The 25,661-nt window shown below is 39.5% G+C and overlaps 1 protein-coding gene across 2 annotated transcripts; it reads right to left on the reverse strand.

The window, feature by feature from the left end:
- Positions 1-20,290: 20,290 nt before the first annotated feature.
- On the reverse strand, positions 20,291-25,395 carry LOC140833023 (CDK5RAP3 protein homolog). Of its 2 annotated transcripts, none has more exons than XM_073197394.1 (10): positions 25,239-25,395; positions 25,026-25,160; positions 24,839-24,933; positions 24,630-24,724; positions 24,400-24,535; positions 24,165-24,317; positions 23,531-24,067; positions 23,126-23,334; positions 22,656-22,788; positions 20,291-21,019 (listed from the first exon to the last, which is right to left on the reverse strand). In XM_073197394.1, exons 1-10 carry the CDS (start codon positions 25,303-25,305, stop codon positions 21,011-21,013), a joined length of 1,569 nt encoding a protein of 522 aa, XP_073053495.1. In that variant the 5' UTR covers positions 25,306-25,395; the 3' UTR covers positions 20,291-21,010. The 2 variants fall into 2 exon arrangements, with proteins under 2 accessions (XP_073053495.1, XP_073053493.1); XM_073197392.1 differs by lacking the exon at positions 20,291-21,019 and adding an exon at positions 21,085-21,318.
- Positions 25,396-25,661: the final 266 nt, after the last annotated feature.

The raw sequence follows: 25,661 nt of genomic DNA on the forward strand, positions 1-25,661 counted from the left end.
ATTTTAATGCGCTGGTTATTTAAAGCAATTGAGACCAGCCGAACTGAATCTACTTTATCAACTAATTGATCAGTTGGAAACTGATCAGTTGAGATACTCAGTTGTGAGGATTACTGTAGTGACCCGTTCCAGGATCACCTACTAAGCAAGAACTTAAGCATGCACTTTACTTAATAACAGTAATCAGAGATAACAGCGGAAATAGTCAACAAACTATAAATATACAACCAAATCGAAACAAAACAATACCGAAAACTAAACCAACCAGCTACTCAACGTCCTCCTCCTGCTCCTCCTGAGCTGTCCAACCTGAGGCCTGCCCCGTGGGAATGGGGTGTCCAAGATAAACAAAACCGAGGACGTGAGCGATAAGAACGCCCAGTACAAAAGTATGAGTATACAGACCTATATGAAATGCACATGCTATGATCATGATACCGGGGTAGTCAAGAAACAGGAGTCACAAAAGGATCTCAACAATGCTCAGTCTAGAGGCGCCAAGTGGATAGTGCCGCGCGGTACACCTCTGGGTCACTGCATCCACTACAAGACGGACGTGGACCTAAAATGTCCCGGACCACCGAAGCCCTCCCGACCCGTCGGCCACTGTGTACTCTCGGTGTCCATGCGTCCACAAGACAGGGCTGAGCGGTCCCAAGATATATAGCTTATCTCGAAAGAGATACAGCTCAACAGCAAAGGCTATCTCGAAGGAGAATACGGCTCAACGTGAAATGCAACGTGCAGTAATAAACGTGACATAATAACATGCATCATATGACATATATCAATGCACCACATAATCATGCAACACATATATGAATGTATACTCAACCAGGATATCTCGGATAGTACTTTCGTACCTCTATCACAGCAATCCTAATCCACTGGAACAACCAGACAACAGGTCTAATCCAAGCCTATTCATCAAAAGCATACCCAATGAACAATACTACCATGCTCGGCTAGCAAAACCAGTACTCCCTAGTACTACCAAAGGTTTAGGGTTTACCTTCGTCCGTCGACAGCCCTTTGATGTCGATTGCCTCGAAACTCCGGCGCTGCTATGCTACCAATCCCGGCAGCTCTTGGCTATCGCTCGAACAACAACTAGCCCTAGAATCCTTCCAAAACTCTCAAAGAGGAGACTTAACTCAAGGAATGGCAAGTCACAAATGAGAAATCCGAGCACTATTTATAGGCCATGTTCGGATCGTCCGAACATCACTTCGGAACGTCCGAACTCTACGTGTCCATTGGCTCTTGACAGCTCATGATCGGATCCTCCGATCATACACTTCGGACCGTCCGAACATGCACGTGTCCAGCTGCTCTTGACACCTCATGATCGGATCCACCGAACCCACTTCGGACCTTCCGAACTCTTCGGTGCTTCCGAACCATCTTCAGACCTTCCGATCATGATTAATCACCATTAATCCGTTAATTACCCAATTCGGAATTCGGGCTACTACATTCTCCCCCCCTTAAACAGATTTCGTCCTCGAAATCAGGCTTAGAGGATGAACAAAACGAAATAACAATCATTGTTATTACATCTCAGACACACCAAACACTTGGCTACAAACTGGTAAACACTTCTCTTCATACCTTTCCACCAAAACTTGGTTTTCAAATCCTTATACATTTCCATGCTTCCAGGGTGGATACTCAACTTACTCCTATGAGCTTGAGATAAAATCTCGTCTCTCAATTTAGAATCTTCTGGAACTACGATTCTTCCTGACAGACACAAAGTTCCATCTGTTTGGATTGCAAAACCAGATGTGTTGTCTCCGTTAGCTAACCTTGCTAACTGTTGTTTCAACTCTTTCATCTCTGTTGGTGCCAATCTTCATTAAATCTATAATGTTGACACGGTTCCTACGTCTCCTTTCATCATGATCTCGGTGACTTCCTCCATCACGATTTCTACGACGATGTTCTCTGCCAGCCTCATCGTCGCCATAACGGCCATGTCCCACATTACCGTGACTGCTTCCATCTCCTGACATCTGAAAGAAACTAAAATCAACTCCTAAATCCTCAAAACAGAATTACTAATGTCCCAAAAATCTTTGCATCTATATCCCAAAATCGCAAACATGCTCTGATACCATAAATGTAGTGACCCGTTCCAGGATCACCTACTAAGCAAGAACTTAAGCATGCACTTTACTTAATAACAGTAATCAGAGATAACAGCGGAAATAGTCAACAAACTATAAATATACAACCAAATCGAAACAAAACAATACCGAAAACTAAACCAACCAGCTACTCAACGTCCTCCTCCTGCTCCTCCTGAGCTGTCCAACCTGAGGCCTGCCCCGTGGGAATGGGGTGTCCAAGATAAACAAAACCGAGGACGTGAGCGATAAGAACGCCCAGTACAAAAGTATGAGTATACAGACCTATATGAAATGCACATGCTATGATCATGATACCGGGGTAGTCAAGAAACAGGAGTCACAAAAGGATCTCAACAATGCTCAGTCTAGAGGCGCCAAGTGGATAGTGCCGCGCGGTACACCTCTGGGTCACTGCATCCACTACAAGACGGACGTGGACCTAAAATGTCCCGGACCACCGAAGCCCTCCCGACCCGTCGGCCACTGTGTACTCTCGGTGTCCATGCGTCCACAAGACAGGGCTGAGCGGTCCCAAGATATATAGCTTATCTCGAAAGAGATACAGCTCAACAGCAAAGGCTATCTCGAAGGAGAATACGGCTCAACGTGAAATGCAACGTGCAGTAATAAACGTGACATAATAACATGCATCATATGACATATATCAATGCACCACATAATCATGCAACACATATATGAATGTATACTCAACCAGGATATCTCGGATAGTACTTTCGTACCTCTATCACAGCAATCCTAATCCACTGGAACAACCAGACAACAGGTCTAATCCAAGCCTATTCATCAAAAGCATACCCAATGAACAATACTACCATGCTCGGCTAGCAAAACCAGTACTCCCTAGTACTACCAAAGGTTTAGGGTTTACCTTCGTCCGTCGACAGCCCTTTGATGTCGATTGCCTCGAAACTCCGGCGCTGCTATGCTACCAATCCCGGCAGCTCTTGGCTATCGCTCGAACAACAACTAGCCCTAGAATCCTTCCAAAACTCTCAAAGAGGAGACTTAACTCAAGGAATGGCAAGTCACAAATGAGAAATCCGAGCACTATTTATAGGCCATGTTCGGATCGTCCGAACATCACTTCGGAACGTCCGAACTCTACGTGTCCATTGGCTCTTGACAGCTCATGATCGGATCCTCCGATCATACACTTCGGACCGTCGAACATGCACGTGTCCAGCTGCTCTTGACACCTCATGATCGGATCCACCGAACCCACTTCGGACCTTCCGAACTCTTCGGTGCTTCCGAACCATCTTCAGACCTTCCGATCATGATTAATCACCATTAATCCGTTATTACCCAATTCGGAATTCGGGCTACTACAATTACCCATCTACTTATCAGTTGATCATTCAGCTGAACACGTCATCAGTTGAAATGACATTCAACCGACAACAGTACAAGCAGACTGCAACTAGTAGTGGAACGCCGCATTTCAGAATTTGCGGTGTACGCATGTCAGAAGTATATTGACGTGGAATTCAACGGATATAAAGATTCAAATAATATTTAATATTACCATTGGAGGAAAGCCTATAAATAGCAGAGAGAAGCAGCTGAAGAGTATCACGAAACTTTACAATCAGTTGCGAAAAGTGAACTAGCAATCTTTTATACTGTTTCTCTGCTGAAATTCAAGCTCACGCTTATCATATACATTCGGAGCTGTTAGGCTATCTTTCGAGCATTTTAGCACATTGTTATTACTGTGATAAGTTGTGCTAAGTTTTTCAATCGAGAAAATTGAGTTATAAACTAAGAGTTTCAGTTTTGGCATTGTTAAGTCCAAACTGAAGTGAGTTTGTACAAATTTTGTATTGATCAAAGTCTTTTAGTAGAAATCCTATCTTCGTGATAGAAGGGATGACGTAGGAGTAATTAAATCTCCGAACATCCAGAAACAAACTTTGTGAATCTTTTACAAGCTTTTCAGTTACTATATTCTATCTTTCAGTCAGTTATATTCCGTACTTAACTGTTAACTGACTGTGATCGACTCACAAGATTTTAAGGATCAGTTTCTCATTAAACTGATTCAAACCTTCTAAAAAGAGTTAAAAACCGTGAGTTTTTATTCAACCCTCCCTTCTAAACACTCCTTTTCCTTTAACCGATCCTATCAAATGTTAGAAACCACAGGCGAAGTAGTACATGCAGTATTCGAAGTTGATGGTTTGGGGTCACACTCATTTTGTGTCCACATCGGTGGAGGTTGTATATGATCTGGGTGTGTCTGTGACATAGATGCATATTGTAACGTACCGTACTTTTAAACTACTTGAAATTTTGCGGAAAATAAAAATTTTCTTAAATATGAAAAAAACTTTCAAATTGCGATCATCCATAATCCGTTCTAAAAAAAATAACTGCAACCAAACGTTTGAAATTAAAAAAAAATTCTAAAGCATTTGACTAGGCATCATGACAGTAACATAAAATCAGAGTATTTGAACTTTCATAAATTCTTAAAAATATGGCGGTCCTCGGGTTTAGCCTCCCGCTCAGTTCAAGCCAGCTCACTGGTTCTCACCCCTCGTCTCCTCAAATGCATCCTCACCTGCATCGATCAAGTATAGTGGGTCTAAAGACTCAACATGTATAAACTGGGGGTAATGAGTAATACATAATAAAATCACATGAAACTTTAAAATTGAGCGTACATACTTGAAACTTTAACTTGCATAATTAAAAGCCTGAACGTAACATACTTGAAACTTGTGCATACATACAAAAACATAGACGTGCCATCATCATAAGACTTTTCTTAAACATGCTTGCATACTTGTACATACTTGAACATTCATAAACTTCATCATTTTTGCGTAGAGGCGTGTTTCAAACCAAGTGACCCATACATAAATACGCCTGATCAGACTAAACCACAGTACTGGGCTGACAGGGAAGATACACTGTCAAATACATGAGATCCCCGTTCATTCTTTAACGGGTGGATTGGTCCTCGTTCATGCTTTAACGCTTCTCAATCCTGATCTAAACCCGTTCATGCTTTAACGGGGTGGAGAGGTCCTCGGCCACGTTTACCGACTTCCAAACCCATTCATAATTTGGTCACGAGACATTTATCATACCTCAAAAACTTAAAATATTTTCTTTTCCACGTCGAAAATACTTACTTGGCGTTGAGAAATTCGTTGGATCTCGCTTGGGGCCGCTGCTGTAACATACTAACATGAGTTCAAACACTTATCTTTCAGAGCTTAGACGTAGGTACTCGTCCTCACCACCGAAGTAAATAAATAGCTTATGTCATTCTAAATCTCTCGGGACTTGACCTCGTTTAATAATCGTACTAAGCCATGATATAGAACCCCAAAACAAATCCTATATTTTTACATAAATAAATTTAAACAATCGTACTAAACCATGATATAGAACCCCGAAGCAAATCTAAAAAAAATTCTAAATTTTTTTAGAGGGGGATACACGGACCCCGTGTAGGGGTCCGGGTAGGCACGAAAATTTCGCATTTTTGAAGGAAAAAGGACACGGACTCCGTGTAAGGGTCCGGGTACATGCTAGACATGGAAATTCACGAAAATTCACTAACTTAATGATTAATTTTTCCAACCCAAGCGACATCGTTTTGCTTCCTACGACTTCTATTGCATCCAAACCAATCCCGACCCAAACGAACCACCAAATAACACCTAAACACATCGCATAACATATGTAAATGCAGTTGCACAAGCCCGGCGATGCCCAACGAAGCCTGCAACAAATATTTCAAGAACATATCAAGAACACATTTTCATAAAAGTCGTAGTTTGAGTAGTCCCACGAAAACGATCATAACTCACTCATTTCTTATCCAAATATTTTGAATTTACTGTCAAATCGAAGGTATCAAAAAGTTCTACATTTTATATGGTGCAAATATTTTCATAAAACGAACCCAACTTACACATGAACTGAAATGACAGCAAAAACATCTTTGATATCTAAAATGTTTCAGAAATCGATTAAATGCATAATAGCTCAAACTTTGCTAATAATAATCAAACTTTCACGCATAACATACATCAAAATATCTACTATGACAAGATCGATGCACAAAACGAAAGAATATACATGCCTTTGATCTTTAAAACTCATGATACGGTGAATTTCAAAGCTACACGGTGCGGGAAATGATCCGGGCGACTTGAGGCAGGATTTTTTTGCTGCTAAACCAACGAAGGATTGCTGAATGAAATATGGAGAGGTAGATGATGAAAAAGGAAGTTGATGGAAGAGAGTTTCAGAGAAACTCCTCTTCTTCTTCACCAAACCAAAATGAAAATGTGGATGTGTGTACTGGTAGAATAAATGGGTGATGTGTGTTTGACCAAAACAAATGAATAAAACGTGTGTGTGTGTGTGTGCAAGTGTAGTAAGTGATTTAGTTAATGATAATTAAGGGTTTTAAATTAATAATTAACTTGTTAATTAAAGCTACCAATCCACTAACAACCTTACTAAAAAAAACACAAAAGAAATAAAATAATATATATAATTGATAAACTTTAAAATCTTAAAATAACCTATTATTTAAATTAGGCTTTAAAATGTAAAACTTCATAAATCTTTTAAAATGCCTTAATCCTAACTTAAAATAAAATACTAAATTTTAAAATTGCAAAAATCGTCGCCGGTCTCTTTCCCTCAATCCTGCATCGAATATTCGCCTGAAACATAAACTCGAGAAAACATTTTAACGTGCATCAAATAAATATAAATAATTAAAATAATGAAATTTCATAAATCACGCATCTCTAAAATCATTTTAAACTTAAATAATTAATTTAACAAATTAAATAAATGCACGGATTTTACGTATACTGATTTTGGGTTCTACACATATATTATGAAAACTATATTTAATAGAAAAAATAAATATATGTACACAGGTAGATAAATTGAACATGTCATACGATTAATTGTCGGTAGTTTGCATCTCCAGGATGATAGCCAATGACATTAGAATGTACTACTGTTGGAGAGAGAAATATATGTGAAATGCGATGATACCAACAAATATAATCCATTGTGATGCTGGGTGTACCAAGTATGCCATAATCTCCATCAACCACAAAATTATATCTGTCGTTCCACATATCTACAAAATGTTTGTGATACGTCGCTCAATCACAATTTTTCCGCCCTTGTCGTGTCAATTTATGGAAACTCGAAGTTAGTAGCAGGAGGCGGGATACCCTGACGCATTACAAATTATCGAAGACACCACTCTGGTTTATGTATATCAACTATATGAAAATTAATCAATGCGTATGTCGACCGACATAGATGAATTCTATTTCCATCAAGAATTCTAGCAACCTCAGGTGACTCCATATCATAAACAGTCCATAGAAACTGTAGCAAATAAAATAAAAAAAGATTATCAAGTTGATAATATAACGTTTAGATTATATTTCAAAAGCATTAAAAAATTTAAAGAACTAATATTTTGACTATATGCCCTTCTACCATTTTGTCAAACTTATCTCTCATGATACGGACGAATGATGGGTCGTATGTGTCCAAGAGAATCCATGTCTCCACTGTGCGCGGTATGTGTGTGTCACGCGACGCCATCTCTCAACTATGGCTGTAAGCAAGTGATTATCATAATTTTTAATATGACCACACTGAATTATACCATAGAAACTCATGCATGCTAGACATAGGCGGACACGGAGGTGAATCCCGGCATTATACAATCTCCAAAGACATTTTTCAGAACGGCGTGGAGATATGAGTGCATCCATGTTTTCAGGATTGATATTATTTGAAATGTGTCTATCTCGTAAATACAACACATTATCCGTATTTTCAGCCATCACGCAAACAAAAAATCAGGATAACACAAATTTTTAACAAAATGTAACTACGTATTTTATATTAAATAAAATTATTTTGTTTTTCTGCTGTAAATAATAAAATGTGGATGCTTGATGACGAATTGATAATTGTGATTAATTTATTTTAAATTTAATATATACATCAAAATACGTAAATAAAAAGGAATTATTTTGTAAGATTTTTTAAATTATCAAAAATATATATAAAAAATTAACTACATTGAAATATAATAAAATATATACGAATTAGTCATTTCAATATAAATATTATAACGAAAACTTAAACTAGTACATTTTATAATTTAGTGTACCAAAACTTAACAAATAATTCGTTTACTAATCGTGTATGAATGAAAATCATGGGTGATTGACCCATATATTGATATTGGTTAATCCAAAATATTTAAATCAAACTCAAATATTATTACAGTCACTCAAACAAGAAAAAATAAATTTTAAAACTATATGATGCCTATGTCATTTTGCAAACACAAAAATAAATCAATAATAAATATTTCTCAAAAAATAATAATGTATCTCGTACAACTTACAACTAGCTATTTAAAATTTTTATTGCTCTCATAATAATAACACAAATAAATACAAAAATAATTTCAATATTATCAACAAAAATTATAACGTTAACTTTTAAGAGTCTCTTATACGAAATAACAAAATCAACAAAGTAATGTAATCACCTAACAATGTTAAACACTTTTAACAAAAAATAACATTATAAAACAAAATTAATTTAATAATAAAAAATATATTAATACCTATCAAATATTTCAAAATTATTGATGCTCGATAAAATAACGCAGTGTCGTCAGAACACAACCGGAAACAAGAATTGTTTAACAACCTTTAAATATTTTGCACAAAAAAAAAACCGAGACAATGCAAAGAAGCCAAGGGCCGAGAGAAATGCAAAGAAGTCGAGAAATTGTGCGCAATTTAACAGAAGCAGGCAAGGATTCCTAGAACCCGTGACTGCGTGTCACGGATTCTGAATCCATGTCTGTCTATCACGGATTCTGCAGAATCCCTGACTCCACTTTTTTTTATTTTTTTTAAAAAATAATTAGAATCCGGTACAGTAAACAACGAATTTCAATACTTTTACACACTTCTCATTTTTACAATATTTTAATGAATTGTTTTTTAAATATCATTTTTTAAAAAAAAACCCCGGTGTTTGTTGTTTCTGGGTTTGAGTGGATTAACTCTTTTCAGTATTAAGAATTTGTTCAAAAGCTGAATCGTTTTAATGTAACGAACCGTACTTTAACTACTTGAAAATTTGCGGAAAAATTTAAAATTTTCTTAAATGTAAACATCCATACGGTCGTCACTCAACATTCATAAAAATAATTCTCAAAATCATCCATCACCAGTAAAATTTTGCTAAAAGAAACTGTCTCAAAATATTTCACATCCAGGTATTTAAAAATCAGAGTATTTTTAAACTTTGCATAAAACGTAAACATTGCGGTCCTCGGGTCTAGCCTTCCACTCATTCCAAGCCTGCCCCTTGGTCGCCACCTCCTGTCTTCTCCACATAGTCACCTGCATCGATCAAGTCTAGTGAGTCTAAAGACTCAACACGTATAAACTGAGAAATAGCGAGTACTACATAATAAAATCGCATACAACTTTAAAATAGGACATACATAACTTGAAACTTGAGCTTGCATAATAAACTTGAACATACGTACGTACATAACTAGACGTGCCAACAACATAAACTTTCATAAGCATACTGTATACTTGAACATACATAACTTCATCGTTTTGCGTAGAGGCAAGTTTCAAAGCAAGTGACCTGTAACATAATAAATGCCTGATCAGACAAACCACAGTACTGGGCTGACAGGGACGTATCCACTGCCACATACATGAGATCCCCGTTCATAATTTAACGGGCTGGTTGGTCCCCGTTCATAATTTAACGTTTTCCAACCACGATCTAACCCGTTCATAATTTAACGGGCGGATTGGTCCCCATTCATAATTTAACGCTTTCCAATCCTAAACATAATTTGGTCACAAGACATTTAGCATACCTCCAAAAACTTAAAATATTTTATTTGCATGTCATCATACTTACTTGATGTTGAGGGATTCGTTGGACTTCGACTGGGACCGTTGCTGCGACATACTAACATGAAATTTCATACTTAATTTGCATAACTTAAGCGTAGAAATCATACTTACTCTCAAGCTCAATCCTCCCTTAGAACATTCTACAATTTCCCCATGGCTCGACCTTGTAAATAATTGTACTAACCCATGACATCAAACCTCAAACATGTTATACTATTTTTTCCCAAAAAAATGAAGGGCACGGACCCCGTGCCTACATCCGTGTAGGGGTCCGTGTAGACTCGGGTGAAAGGTTCGGAAAGAAGGGTGGACACGGACCCCGTGTCAGGGTTCGTGTGGGGGTCCGTGTAGACTCTGAAAAAAGACACCGAAGGGAAACAAAGGCACGGACCCCGTTCCAGGGTCCGTCCGTGGGTCCGTGTACCTGCGGGACGAGTAAAGCTTCGGAAATTCTAAATACGCAATGCTTATCATCCTAGACTCGATTGCACGACCATGAATCGGCACCCCGAGACCCATCCTAGTATGCCATAACATCAAACCAAAATCGTACGACCACCAAAAGCAACGATGTTCACCCTACGACACATCCAATTCAAAACGTAGCAATTTAACACAAACTTCGGTTCCTACGATTTCTAATGCGTTCGAGTGCTTGTCGACACTAAACAACGAATCAATTAACATCCCAATATCATACAAATCATACCTAGACGCAGCAACGATCAACCGTCGATCCCCAACGAAGACTACAATAATGAACTTCAAGAACACAATTTTCGTAAAAATTACAGTTTGAGCAGCCCCACGAAAAACGTCATAACTCACTCAATTTTCATCCAAAAATCTCGAATTTTATATCAAATCGAAGGCATCGAAAAGTTATACAATTTTGTAGTTGAAAGTTTTCTCAAGATCCCGACTGAAAAATCGCAGTTTCAACCAGAACAGTAAAAACGTAAATTTCAGATCTAAAAAGGGTTTCAAAAGCGATTTAAACATGATTGCTCAAACTTCTACACAACATACACATGGTTTTACTCATAAATAACAACGCACACATAATATGACATGATCGATGCATCAAGAACAGAATATACGTGCCTTTTGATAGTCAAACTTTACCGACACGGCGATACCGAAGCGGAGAACGAAGCGAGGTTGATCCGGGACGATCGTGGCTCGATTGTCTTGCAATAAAATCCACCAAAAACTCGATGGAAAAATAAGGGGAAGGGGGCGGCTGCTTGAAGGAGTAAGAACCCTAGGTTTCTTTCTTTCAAAAATCTGAAAATGAGATGTGTAGGGTGTGTGTTTTGTGTTTTAGTGTGTGTAAAAATATGTAAGTGTGTGTGAGTGTGTGTAACGTGTGTGTGGATTTTTAATTAGGAGAAATTAGTGCTCAATTAACTAATTAAAATACTAATTAAAAGTTAACACACACTAATCCAATCAAACTCCTCATTTAAAATAATTACCCACTAATTTTAAAAGTTTCAAACTCTTAAATTACTAAATACATAAATAAGGTTTTAAAATGCTAAAACTAAATAAATCATCTAAAACGTCCCGTCCTTAACATAAAATAAAATACCATCTTTTGAAATTGCCAAAAATCGTCACCGGGTCTTTTCCTCAATCCCGCCTCCAATAATCGCCTGAAACATGAAACTCGAAAAAAACATTTTAACGTGCATCGCATAAACATAATTAATTTAAAATAATGCCTTTAAATAAATCATGCAATACTAAGACTCGTTTTAAACTTAAATAAAATGATTTAATGATTAATTAAATGCATGGGTTATACGTGTACTGAATTTGGGCACTACAGTTCCTCCCCCTCTTATAAAAATTTCGTCCTCGAAATTAAATCTTACCGACCAACTCCGGGTAACGAAGTCTCATAATCTGCTTCGGACTCCCATGTGGCCTCTTCCACTGATTGGTTTAGCCACCGGACTTTGACTAGCTTAGTCACCTTGTTCCGAAGCCAACGCTCTTGCCTGTCTAGGATTTGGGTCGGTTTCTCCTCATAAGACAGGTCTGGAGCCAGCTGCAACGGCTCAAAACTCAGAATATGCGAAGGATTAGCCAGATATTTCCTCAGCATTGAGACATGGAACACATTGTGCACCCCGACCAGATTCGGCGGAAGGGCAACACGATAGGCTAGTGTCCCAACTCTGTCCAAAATCTCAAAAGGCCCAATGAACCTCGGACTCAGTTTGCCTCTTTTTCCGAATCTCATAACACCCTTCATAGGTGCTATCTTAACGAAAACGTGATCACCAATGGCAAACTCGATATCTCTCCTCCTCTTATCAGCATAGCTCTTCTGACGGCTTTGGGCAGTTTTCATTCTGTCACGAATCTTGACCACCACGTCTGCAGTCTGTTGAACTATCTCTGGACCAAGTTCTGCTCTTTCACCAACTTCATCCCAATGAACTGGTGATCTGCACTTCCTCCCGTACAACGCCTCATAGGGAGCCATACCAATAGATGCTTGAAAGCTGTTGTTGTATGTGAACTCCACTAGAGGTAGACTAGACTCCCAAGTTCCTTGAAAATCAATCATGCAGGCTCTCAGCAAATCCTCTAAAATCTGAATCACTCGTTCAGACTGGCCATCTGTCTGCGGGTGAAAAGCTGTACTGAAGAGCAACTTTGTCCCCATGGTTGCATGTAAGCTCTTCCAGAAGGACGACGTAAACCTTGGGTCCCTGTCGGACACAATTGAAACTGGGAATCCATGTAAACGAACGATCTCTCTGAGATAAAGCTCCGCATACTGCGTCATGGAGAAAGTCGTTTTGACTGGTAGAAAATGCGCTGATTTAGTGAGTCGGTCCACTATAACCCAAATGGAATTCGATCCTCTGACTGATCTCGGCAACCCAACCACAAAATCCATAGTAATGTTCTCCCACTTCCACTCGGGAATGGGGAGTGTCTTAACCAATCCTGCTGGCCTCTGATGTTCAGCTTTTACTTGCTGGCAAGTGAGACATTCTGATACGAATCTACGGATGTCTCGCTTCATCCCTGGCCACCAATACAATATCTGTAGGTCTTTGTACATCTTGGTGCCTCCTAGGTGAATGGAATATGGAGATGCGTGTGCCTCTGTCAAAATATCTTGTCTGATCGACTCACCACTAGGCACCCACATTCTACCTATGTATCTCACAATGCCGTCTGTCACTGTGTAAAGAACATTGCCCTTGGCTTCATCTTTCAGTCTCCACTTCTGTAGCTGCTCATCTGAAGACTGTCCTGCTCGGATACGGTCTAGTAAATCAGATTTGACTATCAAATTAGACAGTCTAGGGGCTCTTCTCTCACGATAAATCTCTAGACCAAATCTCTGAATCTCCGACTGAAGCGGTCTCTGCACTGACAACTGAGCGGCAACTGCTACTTTTCTGCTCAAGGCGTCTGCGACAACATTAGCCTTTCCCGAATGGTAGCTAATTTCGCAGTCGTAATCTTTCACAAGTTCCAACCACCGTCTCTGTCTCATATTCAACTCTTTCTGCGTGAATAAATATTTGAGACTCTTATGATCGGTGAAAATCTGGCATTTCTCGCCGTATAGGTAGTGTCTCCAAATTTTCAATGCGAAGACAACGGCGGCTAACTCCAAGTCGTGAGTCGGGTAATTCTTCTCGTGCACTTTCAACTGCCTGGAGGCATAAGCTATGACCCGACCTTGCTGCATCAATATTGCGCCTAACCCGAGCTTGGATGCATCGGTATATAACACAAATTCTCCTTGCCCAGACGACATGGCTAGCACTGGCGCTGAAATAAGAGCTTGCTTCAAGGTGTCGAAGCTCTTCTGGCATAACTCACTCCACACAAACTTAGCATTTTTCTTGGTCAGTGAAGTGAGTGGCACAATTATGGACGAAAATCCCTTAATGAACTTACGGTAGTAGCCTGCTAAACCCAAAAAGCTGCGGATTTCTGATACATTCTTTGGTTCAACCCTATTCCTTAACGGCTGCTACCTTCGCTGGGTCCACCTCAATACCACTGCTAGATACTATATGCCCCAAAAATGCAACTTTCTGCAACCAAAATTCACACTTACTGAACTTAGCAAATAGCTTGCGACTTTGCAAGGTCTGCAAAACTGTCCTCGGGTGCTGGTTGTGCTCCTCATGGCTCTTCGAGTATACAAGAATATCGTCAATGAACACTCTGACGAACTTGTCGAGGAACGGCTGAAATACTCGGTTCATGAGGTCCATGAAAATAGCTGGAGCATTCGTCAATCCAAACGGCATCACTAAGAACTCGTAATGCCCATATCTGGTCCTGAAGGCTGTCTTGTGAACATCTGCATCTTTCACCTTCAGCTGCTGATATCCTGATCTAAGATCTATCTTAGATAACACTGTAGCTCCCTGCAATTGATCAAACAAGTCTTCGATCCTAGGAAGCGGGTACTTGTTCTTTATTGTTACCTTGTTCAGCTTACGGTAATCGATGCACAGTCTCATGCTCCCGTCTTTATTTTTCACACAGTACTGGTGCGCCCCACGGTGAGAAACTAGGGCGAATGAATTCCTTGCCGAGAAGCTCCTGAATCTGTTGTTTGAGTTCTAACATCTCAGCTGGAGCTAATCTGTATGGTGCCTTAGAGATTGGCACTGTGTCTGGCATGAGATCAATCGCAAACTCCACCTCTCTATCTGGTGTAAGGCCTGTGACGTCATCTGGAAAGACGTCTGGAAATTGTTTGACTACAGGTACCTCTGATATGGAAGGAGTGGGCACGTCAGGTCCTGAGATAACACTGGCCAAGAAAGCCTGACACCCCTTAGAAATTAGCCTCCTCGCCTGCATGCACGAAATCATGCGAGGAAAACTCCTCCATCTAGCTGGCTCAAATAGAAACTGCTCCATGCCCGGCGGTCTAACCAATACTGACCTCTTCTGAAAATCAATCAGAACTCTGTTCTTAGTCAGCCAGTCCATTCCCAATATGATGTCGAATTCTGGCATCGGCAATAGAATTAAATCTGCATACACTAGGTGGCCATGCAGTTCTAGATCGATATCTCTGACCACACTGGTAGCTAACAGCTCTTCCCCTGATGCGACTGTCATTGAAAAGTTCACGTCTAGGCCAATGGACTTGAGGTCCAAATGATTAGCAAACGTCTCCGATATGAAGGAGTGAGTGGCTCCTGAGTCTATCAGTTCAGTTGTGGATAATCTCTTAATAAAAATGTTTCCTGAGATGCGTTAGCACAACACAACTTATATTCCCAAAATTACTAACATAAACCTCAAGCATAATAGAACTCAATATTCCAAGTCACTCAAAATTATTACTAGCACTCTAATGATCCCACATAAAATTCCACATGCAAGGCAAAATAATATTGAGCTTAGGTAGAAAAGTTTACCTGTCAGTAGGGTAGTGTCTGGGTTCGCCTCCTGTGCATGCATGGCGAACACTCTGCCTTGAGTTGGCTGTTTCCACTGTGGGCACTCTTTCAGCATGTGATCAGTAGCTCCACATTTGAAACACTTGCCTGACCCATATAAGCACCGCCCCGGGTGCTGGCGGTTGCATTTCGGGCACACTGGAAAGACGACTGGCCTCTGTGGCGCTCCTTGCTATTGAATTGGACCCTTGCCCTTTGGCGGTCCTGGATATGGCTTTTTCCCAGGCGGCCCCTGAAACGGCCTCTTAAACTGGGGTTTCTGCTGTTGTTGCAGCTGGTGTTGCGGTGGTGCCTGATAGGGCCTCTTGCCCTGCCTGTCCATCTCGATATCTCTCAGATCTTGCTCTGCAGCCAATGCTCTAGATACTGCGACTGCGTAGCTAGTAGGGCCAGCTACTCGGACGTCACGGCGCAATTTCGGCCGCAAGCCATTCAGGAAATGCCTCAACTTTGCATGGGCGTCATTCGCAATGAGGGGTACGAAGTGAAACCCTCTCTAAAACTTCCTAACAAATTCTGCAACACTATTGTCACCCTGACGCAGTGTCATAAACTCGCTGGTTAGGCGAGAGCGTACTTCCTCAGTGAAATACTTGGAGTAAAAGACCTCCTTGAAACCATTCCAAGGCAGCACCTGCAAGTTGACTGCCACTGATGCGCTTTCCCACCACAGTCTGGCATCCCCTGTCAGAAGGAACGTGGCACATCTAACCCTGTCCGCATCAGTCAGTTCCATAAAGTCGAATATTACCTCTATGGACTTAATCCATCCCTCGGCTACCATCGGGTCAGTGGTACCCGAAAACTCCTTAGGACTCATTCTCCTAAACCTCTCATACACTGCTTCTGGTTGGGGTCTCGTCCCTGCACCTGCTGCTGTAGCTTGGTTCCCCGCAAACTGCGCGAAGAACTGCGTTATGCCTGCAAGCATCTGTGCCTGCATGTCTGGCGGTGGAGGTGGAGGTGGAGGATTGGCCCTCTCCTCAACTCGAGGCTCTCTGTCCTCCTCCCTGTCTTCTCGGTCAACCACACGTCTAGGAGGCATACTGTTCCAACAATTACCCAACACGTAAACCCAATATGCATGAACATATATCAATATTTTAAGATGCACGTAAATTAAACTCAAAACATGCACATACTGAAATCATAACTTGATGCTTACTACATAACATAATACAAAACTTTAAACTTACAGACTTGAGGTGTGACTTCGTGAGCTTCTTGCGACTGGCAGTAGGCGTGACCCTTTACAAGAACACCGCTCTGATACCAACTGTAACGAACCGTACTTTAACTACTTGAAAATTTGCGGAAAAATTTAAAATTTTCTTAAATGTAAACATCCATACGGTCGTCACTCAACATTCATAAAAATAATTCTCAAAATCATCCATCACCAGTAAAATTTTGCTAAAAGAAACTGTCTCAAAATATTTCACATCCAGGTATTTAAAAATCAGAGTATTTTTAAACTTTGCATAAAACGTAAACATTGCGGTCCTCGGGTCTAGCCTTCCACTCAGTCCAAGCCTGCCCCTTGGTCGACACCTCCTGTCTCCTCAACATAGTCACCTGCATCGATCAAGTCTAGTGAGTCTAAAGACTCAACACGTATAAACTGGGAAATAGCGAGTACTACATAATAAAATCGCATACAACTTTAAAATAGGACATACATAACTTGAAACTTGAGCTTGCATAATAAACTTGAACATACGTACGTACATAACTAGACGTGCCAACAACATAAACTTTCATAAACATACTGCATACTTGAACATACATAACTTCATCGTTTTGCGTAGAGACATGTTTCAAAGCAAGTGACCCGTAACATAATAAATGCCTGATCAGACAAACCACAGTACTGGGCTGACAGGGACGTATCCACTGCCACATACATGAGATCCCCGTTCATAATTTAACGGGCTGGTTGGTCCCCGTTCATAATTTAACGCTTTTCAACCACGATCTAACCCGTTCATAATTTAACGGGCGGATTGGTCCCCGTTCATAATTTAACGCTTTCCAATCCTAAACATAATTTGGTCACAAGACATTTAGCATACCTCCAAAAACTTAAAATATTTTCTTTGCACGTCATCATACTTACTTGGCGTTGAGGGATTCGTTGGACTTCGACTGGGGCCGTTGCTGCGACATACTAAATGAAATTTCATACTTAATTTGCATAACTTAGGCGTAGAAATCATACTTACTCTCAAGCTCAATCCTCCCTTAGAACATTCTACAATTTCCCCATGGCTCGACCTTGTAAATAATTGTACTAACCCATGACATCAAACCTCAAACATGTTATACTATTTTTTCCCAAAAAAATGAAGGACACGGACCCCGTGCCTACATCCGTGTAGGGGTCCGTGTAGACTCGGGTGAAAGGTTCGGAAAGAAGGGTGGACACGGACCCCGTGTCAGGGTCCGTGTGGGGGTCCGTGTAGACTCTGGAAAAAGACACCGAAGGGAAACAAAGGCACGGACCCCGTGCCAGGGTCCGTCCGTGGGTCCGTGTACCTGCGGGACGAGTAAAGCTTCGGAAATTCTAAACACGCAATGCTTATCATCCTAGACTCGATTGCACGACCATGAATCGGCACCCCGAGACCCATCCTAGTATGCCATAACATCAAACCAAAATCGTACGACCACCAAAAGCAACGATGTTCACCCTACGACACATCCAATTCCAAACGTAGCAATTTAACACAAACTTCGGTTCCTACGATTTCTAATGCGTTCGAGTGCTTGTCGACACTAAACGACGAATCAATTAACATCCCAACATCATACAAATCATACCTAGACGCAGCAACGATCAACCGTCGATCCCCAACGAAGCCTACAACAATGAACTTCAAGAACACAATTTTCGTAAAAATTACAGTTTGAGCAGCCCCACGAAAAACGTCATAACTCACTCAATTTTCATCCAAAAATCTCGAATTTTATATCAAATCGAAGGCATCGAAAAGTTATACAATTTTGTAGTTGAAAGTTTTCTCAAGATCTCGACTGAAAAATCGCAGTTTCAACCAGAACAGTAAAAATGTAAATTTCAGATCTAAAAAGGGTTTCAAAAGCGATTTAAACATGATTGCTCAAACTTCTACACAACATACACATGGTTTTACTCATAAATAACAACGCACACATAATATGACATGATCGATGCATCAAGAATAGAATATACGTGCCTTTTGATATCAAACTTTACCGACACGGCGATACCGAAGCGGAGAACGAAGCGAGGTTGATCCGGGACGATCGTGGCTCGATTGTCTTGCAATAAAATCCACCAAAAACTCGATGGAAAAATAAGGGGAAGGGGGCGGCTGCTTGAAGGAGTAAGAACCCTAGGTTTCTTTCTTTCAAAAATCTGAAAATGAGATGTGTAGGGTGTGTGTTTTGTGTTTTAGTGTGTGTAAAAATATGTAAGTGTGTGTGAGTGTGTGTAACGTGTGTGTGGATTTTTAATTAGGAGAAATTAGTACTCAATTAACTAATTAAAATACTAATTAAAAGTTAACACACACTAATCCAATCAAACTCCTCATTTAAAATAATTACCCACTAATTTTAAAAGTTTCAAACTCTTAAATTACTAAATACATAAATAAGGTTTTAAAATTCTAAAACTAAATAAATCATCTAAAACGTCCCGTCCTTAACATAAAATAAAATACCATCTTTTGAAATTGCCAAAAATCGTCACCGGGTCTTTTCCTCAATCCCGCCTCCAATAATCGCCTGAAACATGAAACTCGAAAAAAACATTTTAACGTGCATCGCATAAACATAATTAATTTAAAATAATGCCTTTAAATAAATCATGCAATACTAAGACTCGTTTTAAACTTAAATAAAATGATTTAATGATTAATTAAATGCATGGGTTATACGTGTACTGAATTTGGTGACTACATTTAAACTTATGTTCATGTTATCTAGGCATATGCACAAATATGGATTATGGGTAATGTGTCTTGCTTGATACAGCACAGAGAGAGTGATGCAGGGGAAGTAGAGTTGGACTAGAGAGATTATGCTATTTGTTCAATTGCAACTTTTAATATGAAACTCTAAACTTGTCATATGTTTAATTTGAAGAGAAATGTTCTGAAGAAAATAGTTTCTTTTAGAAATTTACCTGTTAACATGTAAGGAAATTAGTCGGGATGTTTTGTAACTGTTATCATCAAGATTATGTACATGCATATGGATCAATTATTTCAAGGGGATCTGTGGTGTAACGAATTTAAAAATGGCCTCTTGCCTACCAAATAAAATCCATGAGATATTAGGGGTTGATGACAAATCAAGTTTCATTTGGTAGCTTCATATGAGATGTGTTTACCGAATTTTGAACAAAATTGTCGCTGTAGACTGTTAAACATGTGTTTACACCGTGGAATTTGGTACTAAAATGGTTCTTTGACGAGCTTAGCTGTCATATTTCGAGGTTGCATTCTAATCTTTGTGGTAATTAATATACTTCTTGATGAGAGAATATTACTTAGGCAAGTTTGTCTCCAGGTTCCATCAGCTGCCTGAATTTTACCAAGGAAAGTGAAGTTGCCGCGAACGCCTTGCCGGCCATGACGAGCGTCACATGCAGGTTCACTCAATTGCGTTGGCCATACCAGATAACCATAGCAAAACAGGAAGCTTTTTGCAATGGACATTAGAGTATCATACCCAAGTCTAACTGGAAGAGAATCCTGGCCAAATACTCCATCATCAGATCGATCAATCACGGCTAAATTTCAACTCCATGTCAGACCAACTTGCCACATTATCCACCTGATCTTCTGCAGGGAAATTACACAGTACCTGGAGTAGTACACTACCATCAGAAGAATGTTCAGCGACTCCAGCAGTGCTTTCTGTCTTCTGTCAAATCAGCCCAGCTGCGACCGCTCGAGGCTTGGGATGGCCAGTTTTAACCACTACAAGCACTCCCATAGATCCGCAATTGTTCAACCGTGGTGCGGCCACCATGCCCATGCCCATGGGTTTCCCAGTTTCAAGGAAAGTGGAGCTACTAATACTCTGCTTCTGATGGCTTCTGATCTGGGATCAGGGCCAATTACTCAGCCTTCCAATACTCAGTATACAGAAGAATTGGGGGCTAGATAAAAAGTTCTGTGAACCCCCAGGGGGGTCTGGGGGCTTTGATTCTTCAGTTCCATTACATGCACTTGGTCCCAATTTTCCTGAATTAAGGTTACCGCCACCTGTGTTTTCCATAACCAAATTGTTTATTTATTTATTAATTTATTTCCTGATAGACCAAAGACTTTCTGTGGTTTTTGTGTTGTGATGTAATGCTGATTGGCATGACATTTATTTGCTGTTTAATTGATCTCGCTTGTCTCTGACGTGCCACCATAACATGTTCTCCTCAGCATACCTAAATGTATTATGTGAAATACCAAAACTGTTGTGAAATGAATATATTTAGCGCAGTTTAAGACATCGAAACAAAATAAGGTTCTACCATGTTGAGTAACAACAATCAAGTCTGTTTCAAATGTTTTAGATGTAAAATAATTTGTTCTCAGTCCGCACAGGATTTTTATATGTTTAAACTACACCGCTTAACAATGTATTGATCTCTCCAACGATATTGACAGTCCTTTCATCGAACATTCTTGAAAGGGTACTCTCGCAAAGTTTCTTCAACTCCCTGCTTTTCACAAGGGCTGCTTCCTGCACTCAGAGAGTAAAATGCTATATTTGAGGTCAAAAAAGCATTATGATCTCTCCCTTGATACAACAGTCAGGTAATAGGGGGAAATAACTAAGAAACCGTATGTTGTGAAAAAATATATGAACATTTCTAGCATGGAGGTGAAGTCAAATATCAAGAGTCGAAAATGGAGAATACAAATGAGAAAGCGTCAGACTTGAGGAGATTGGGACTGAATAGTTTCGAAAGTGGTATTTTGTGAGGAACCTTTTAATATGCATTGAAGATCTGTTTTTCGTATTTTGTTTTGCTATCTTTTAAGTTGTTTTGATAGGATTTGGTTCTTTTGGTTTGAATTAGGATAGGAATAAGAGGGGTTTATCCTTTGTGGCATTTGTCTATTAGAGTGTGAATTAGGGAAAAGTTTTGTATATTTTTTCGGTTGAATGGAATAAAGAAAACATCGGAAATTTTATCAAACACAAACTCTCTCAAGATCCATGGTTCTCTCGTTCACGAGCCTCAAACTAAACAAAACAACATAGGGCGCGTGCGCCAAGGCCAAAAACAAAACAAGAAGAAAATCCTTTCCGACTTGCAAGATTTTCTGCCGCATCATCCCATAACGAGATCCCAAACGCGAAGACATAACATATTTTATGGGTTCATATATATCGGGTCTAGAAGTTACTTGGATAAGAGGAAAAAGAATTGAAGTAACACCAGAGTTTGTTAAGAGGGGGTGTGTCTTTCTTCTCGTAAAAGGATTTAATCCTTGGCTGAGCGTTTCACTACTAATAATTTTCTTGGTGCAAAACAATTCTTCGAATTCTGCCAACTATGGTCTAATACCGAAGATGTTCAAGAGGGAGGTTTTCGCTAGAGAATATTTTGGGGCACAACAACAATTCTTGAAAGGCATCTGGTAGTGTCAGTATATACAAACTTCATGTAGATGTAAAACAAGTAGAGATGTTAGAGGATGAACTTTCCATCTCGAATACTAAACAAGGAGCAATGGGAAAGACAATACAAGTAAACAGCCCCAGGATTTTCTAGGTGTATCTTTGAGTGGCTCGATAGAGGCTAGTAACTACTCCTATAGCATATTTCGACCATAACGCTTCATTAGCTGGAGCTGGGGTAGGGAGAGGGGGAGTGCCTTTCTTCTCGTAAAAGGATTGAATCCTTGGCTGAATGATTAGTTTTCTTAGTGGATTAGTTTATTTTCAGTTTTATCATTGCAATTTCTTGTTTGGAAAAATCACGCGTATCAGAAAGCACGCAATAATTTAATATCATATCAGCTTATTGAAAAATGCAGCATTTTCTTAAGTTTCGAAATAGATTAGCTCACCTGCTTTGGCCACGACGAAGATAATGAATTCTGAAGCTCCATCCGTTTGATGTAAAGGTCTTCTAATCCTCCCTTTAACTTAGCCTCATGGTGCTTCTTTTCCTCCAGTGTGCTAACCAAACGATCCAAAAATCTGTGATTTTAAATGAATTAATAATGAAATCAATTGATAACGTCAGTACGAATAAATGTATATAGAACGAATAAGTAAACCAAATGCAAAAAGGAGTTACTATGCAAGGATTTTGAGGCTATCTAAATTAGCCATGATGCCTAGCAGATTCCAAATGAAGAAGTTTAAACACTGAAGTACGATTTGGTTCATATCAATTTGGTTTGAGAGGATGATGAACTACAGTGTTTGATGCGACGAACATCATAAGACAGCAAAAATGTTACTAAGTCCTCACAGGAAGAATAACACATCGGATAAGGAAAGAGAGATAATCACAGCAAATAGTTAAGAAAACCTTTTAGAATTGAGTATCATGATCAGGTCCCGAGTTTTCCTATTTGTTAATAATGAAATGGCCGAAGAGACATCAGTGACAATTGCTTGGATTGAGTCAGAAGTGTATTGCTGCAGCACAAAGGGGGCTACCGACTGAACTTGGTGTTGTAAGGATAATGTTTCTTCATTCGTCAATTCAAGAAACCGCTGGTTCAAAAACGCCTTGGCCTGATGTTGGTAGTGCAAATGAGAAATGAAAGATAAGTAAAATAAATCAGCATACAAACATAAATAACAGGTTAAGATCATTTGAGATATTGCGCTAAAAAAGTGAACAAAAAAACCCCCACACAGAAAGATAGTCAGCAAGATTCATATCAATGTCATGGTTCAATGTGATAATCAATTCAGTGTCCATTGATACCTCAAATAAGTCATTGAGAATCTTATTCCTATATTCTGTCTCCATAAGCGGACTCCTGTCATGGTTATTTCCAGGTTCTTCAGTTTTATGGTGGTGATGTCTTGTACCAGATTCCATGGAGACATTTGGTTCTGTGGCTCCACCAAATTGCGCATTTTCAACACTAACATCCCAAGACATCTCTTCCACAGAGGCATCTGCATTTGGTGAAACCTGAGGATACCTAACACCATATTCATGAGGAGAATTTGGCGAAATATCACTGGCATTAACAATTTCATAAGGACCCAGTCCATTGCCGTTATCTTCTGTTTCTTCCACAGTATCAATATCCCAATCAATCTGAGAGCTCTCTAAAGTAATATCCCAGTCAATGCTGTCAGACAAAATGTCCGCTGAGCCAGCTATAACAGCAGGCTCAGGATGGAATGCTCGAGCATATAAAGAAGCAATAACTTCAGGACTCGCAGAAACATGAAGGGAAGGAGGACTTTGACGAACATGCTGCAAGTTTGTTAAAACCGACCCAGGTTTTTTCTGCAAACAAAAGTTCTTAAAAAGGTGGCAAAATAATGGAAAATGCATTGAGATGCTTCCAGAATCATTTAAGTAAATAAATATGCAATTTCCTCACATTCTTTTCCGTATGAGCATCTCTAACAAAGGTTGAGTATAATTCAATGGCCCGTGAAACAGAATTATTGTTCAGTACTTCTACGATCCTGCTAAAAATACTTGGAAGAGATTGTATTGCAGTTTCTACCAACTCAGATCGCACATTAATACCCTGCAATGTTAGGACACTTACGTGTAAACTAGAAAAAGAAAGTTAAAAAAGCAATGACAGCACTGTAGGCCCTTCGCCATACCTGCAATCCTAACTCCAGACAAGCCTCTGTATATTTTGCAGCAGAAAGAGTAGCATTTCTTTTTATATCAATTTCCTTCCTCTCTAATTCTGCAAGCTGATGTTGGGCCTTTTGGAGTTGCTTCTTTTGATATGGACTTCATAATGGAAACAAAATTTGAACGATAAAAGTGAGCATATAACAGCTAATTCGAAGCTGAATACTGCCTAAAAGACTACATTTGTTCTTACATTTCATAGTTCACATTTTGGACCATTATCTGAGCAGCCTCACCAAGAAAAATATGATCTTTCTCATAAGCACGCACTATTGTTTCCCAATCACCCTATAGAACTTGTAAACATTTGTCACAACTTCTATGGAAAAAGTTCAGAGGCACAAACAGACAGCAGAACAAAATTCACATAGCTATGAATGAGACTGAAAAATTGCGTCTTACAGCTGGACCTGAAAGCCGGCCAAATATACTACGGCTTTCTCCAGTCGACTTGAGAAGAATTTCATATATTTTCTTCGCCTCCAGGTAGCCAATCCCTGAAAACTCATAATGCTTGCAAACCGAAATCACACAATTTCTTAAAAACTATGAAGGAATACATTAATTAATATTGGAAGAAAGGAAAAACCTTCGGTATCTAGGGTTAGGAAAAAAGGATCAATGTCTTTCGGGAGTGAAGAAAACGCAGTCGTAATCTTTGCCCTCAGAGCAGCCATTCGCTTCCTCCAATCCGATGGAATTCTTTTCCGATCCACCAACCATTCTTCAATAGTGTAAACCTTTTTTCTAATTTAACCGAAAAAACATCTAAAAATGATAAATAACAGATTCAGTGACATACCTCCGAGACGAGTAAATGCGATGTCGATAGGGAGGTTCTGAATTTCATCTTGTTTTTGCATCTTCATTCGAGTTCGCGCCGCAGTCGTAGGACGACTCCACAAAGGCAAGTCCTATGCAACCCAATATTATAAGATCATCCAAAAAAATATGAGATAAACTTTTGTCATTTGTCAAACATTTAACTATTCCATCAATTTTCATTTATTCCGTCGGCTCGATACTTATAGCACTTAATGATAACATGTGTTAGAATATAGAGAGATATCTAGCTACTAATCCAATATCTTATAAATTCAAGATAAATTTTTTCACTCCAAATAAATATTGTTAAAAAGAATTTTATAATAAAGGCATGTTTCATAGGTGATATGGGATTATTAATGTAAACCAAATTTTATTGATATATACTAAGGCAGTGTTT

Source organism: Primulina eburnea, chromosome 5, assembly GCF_022965805.1.
Source record: "Primulina eburnea isolate SZY01 chromosome 5, ASM2296580v1, whole genome shotgun sequence".
NCBI classification, from domain to species: Eukaryota; Viridiplantae; Streptophyta; class Magnoliopsida; order Lamiales; family Gesneriaceae; genus Primulina; species Primulina eburnea.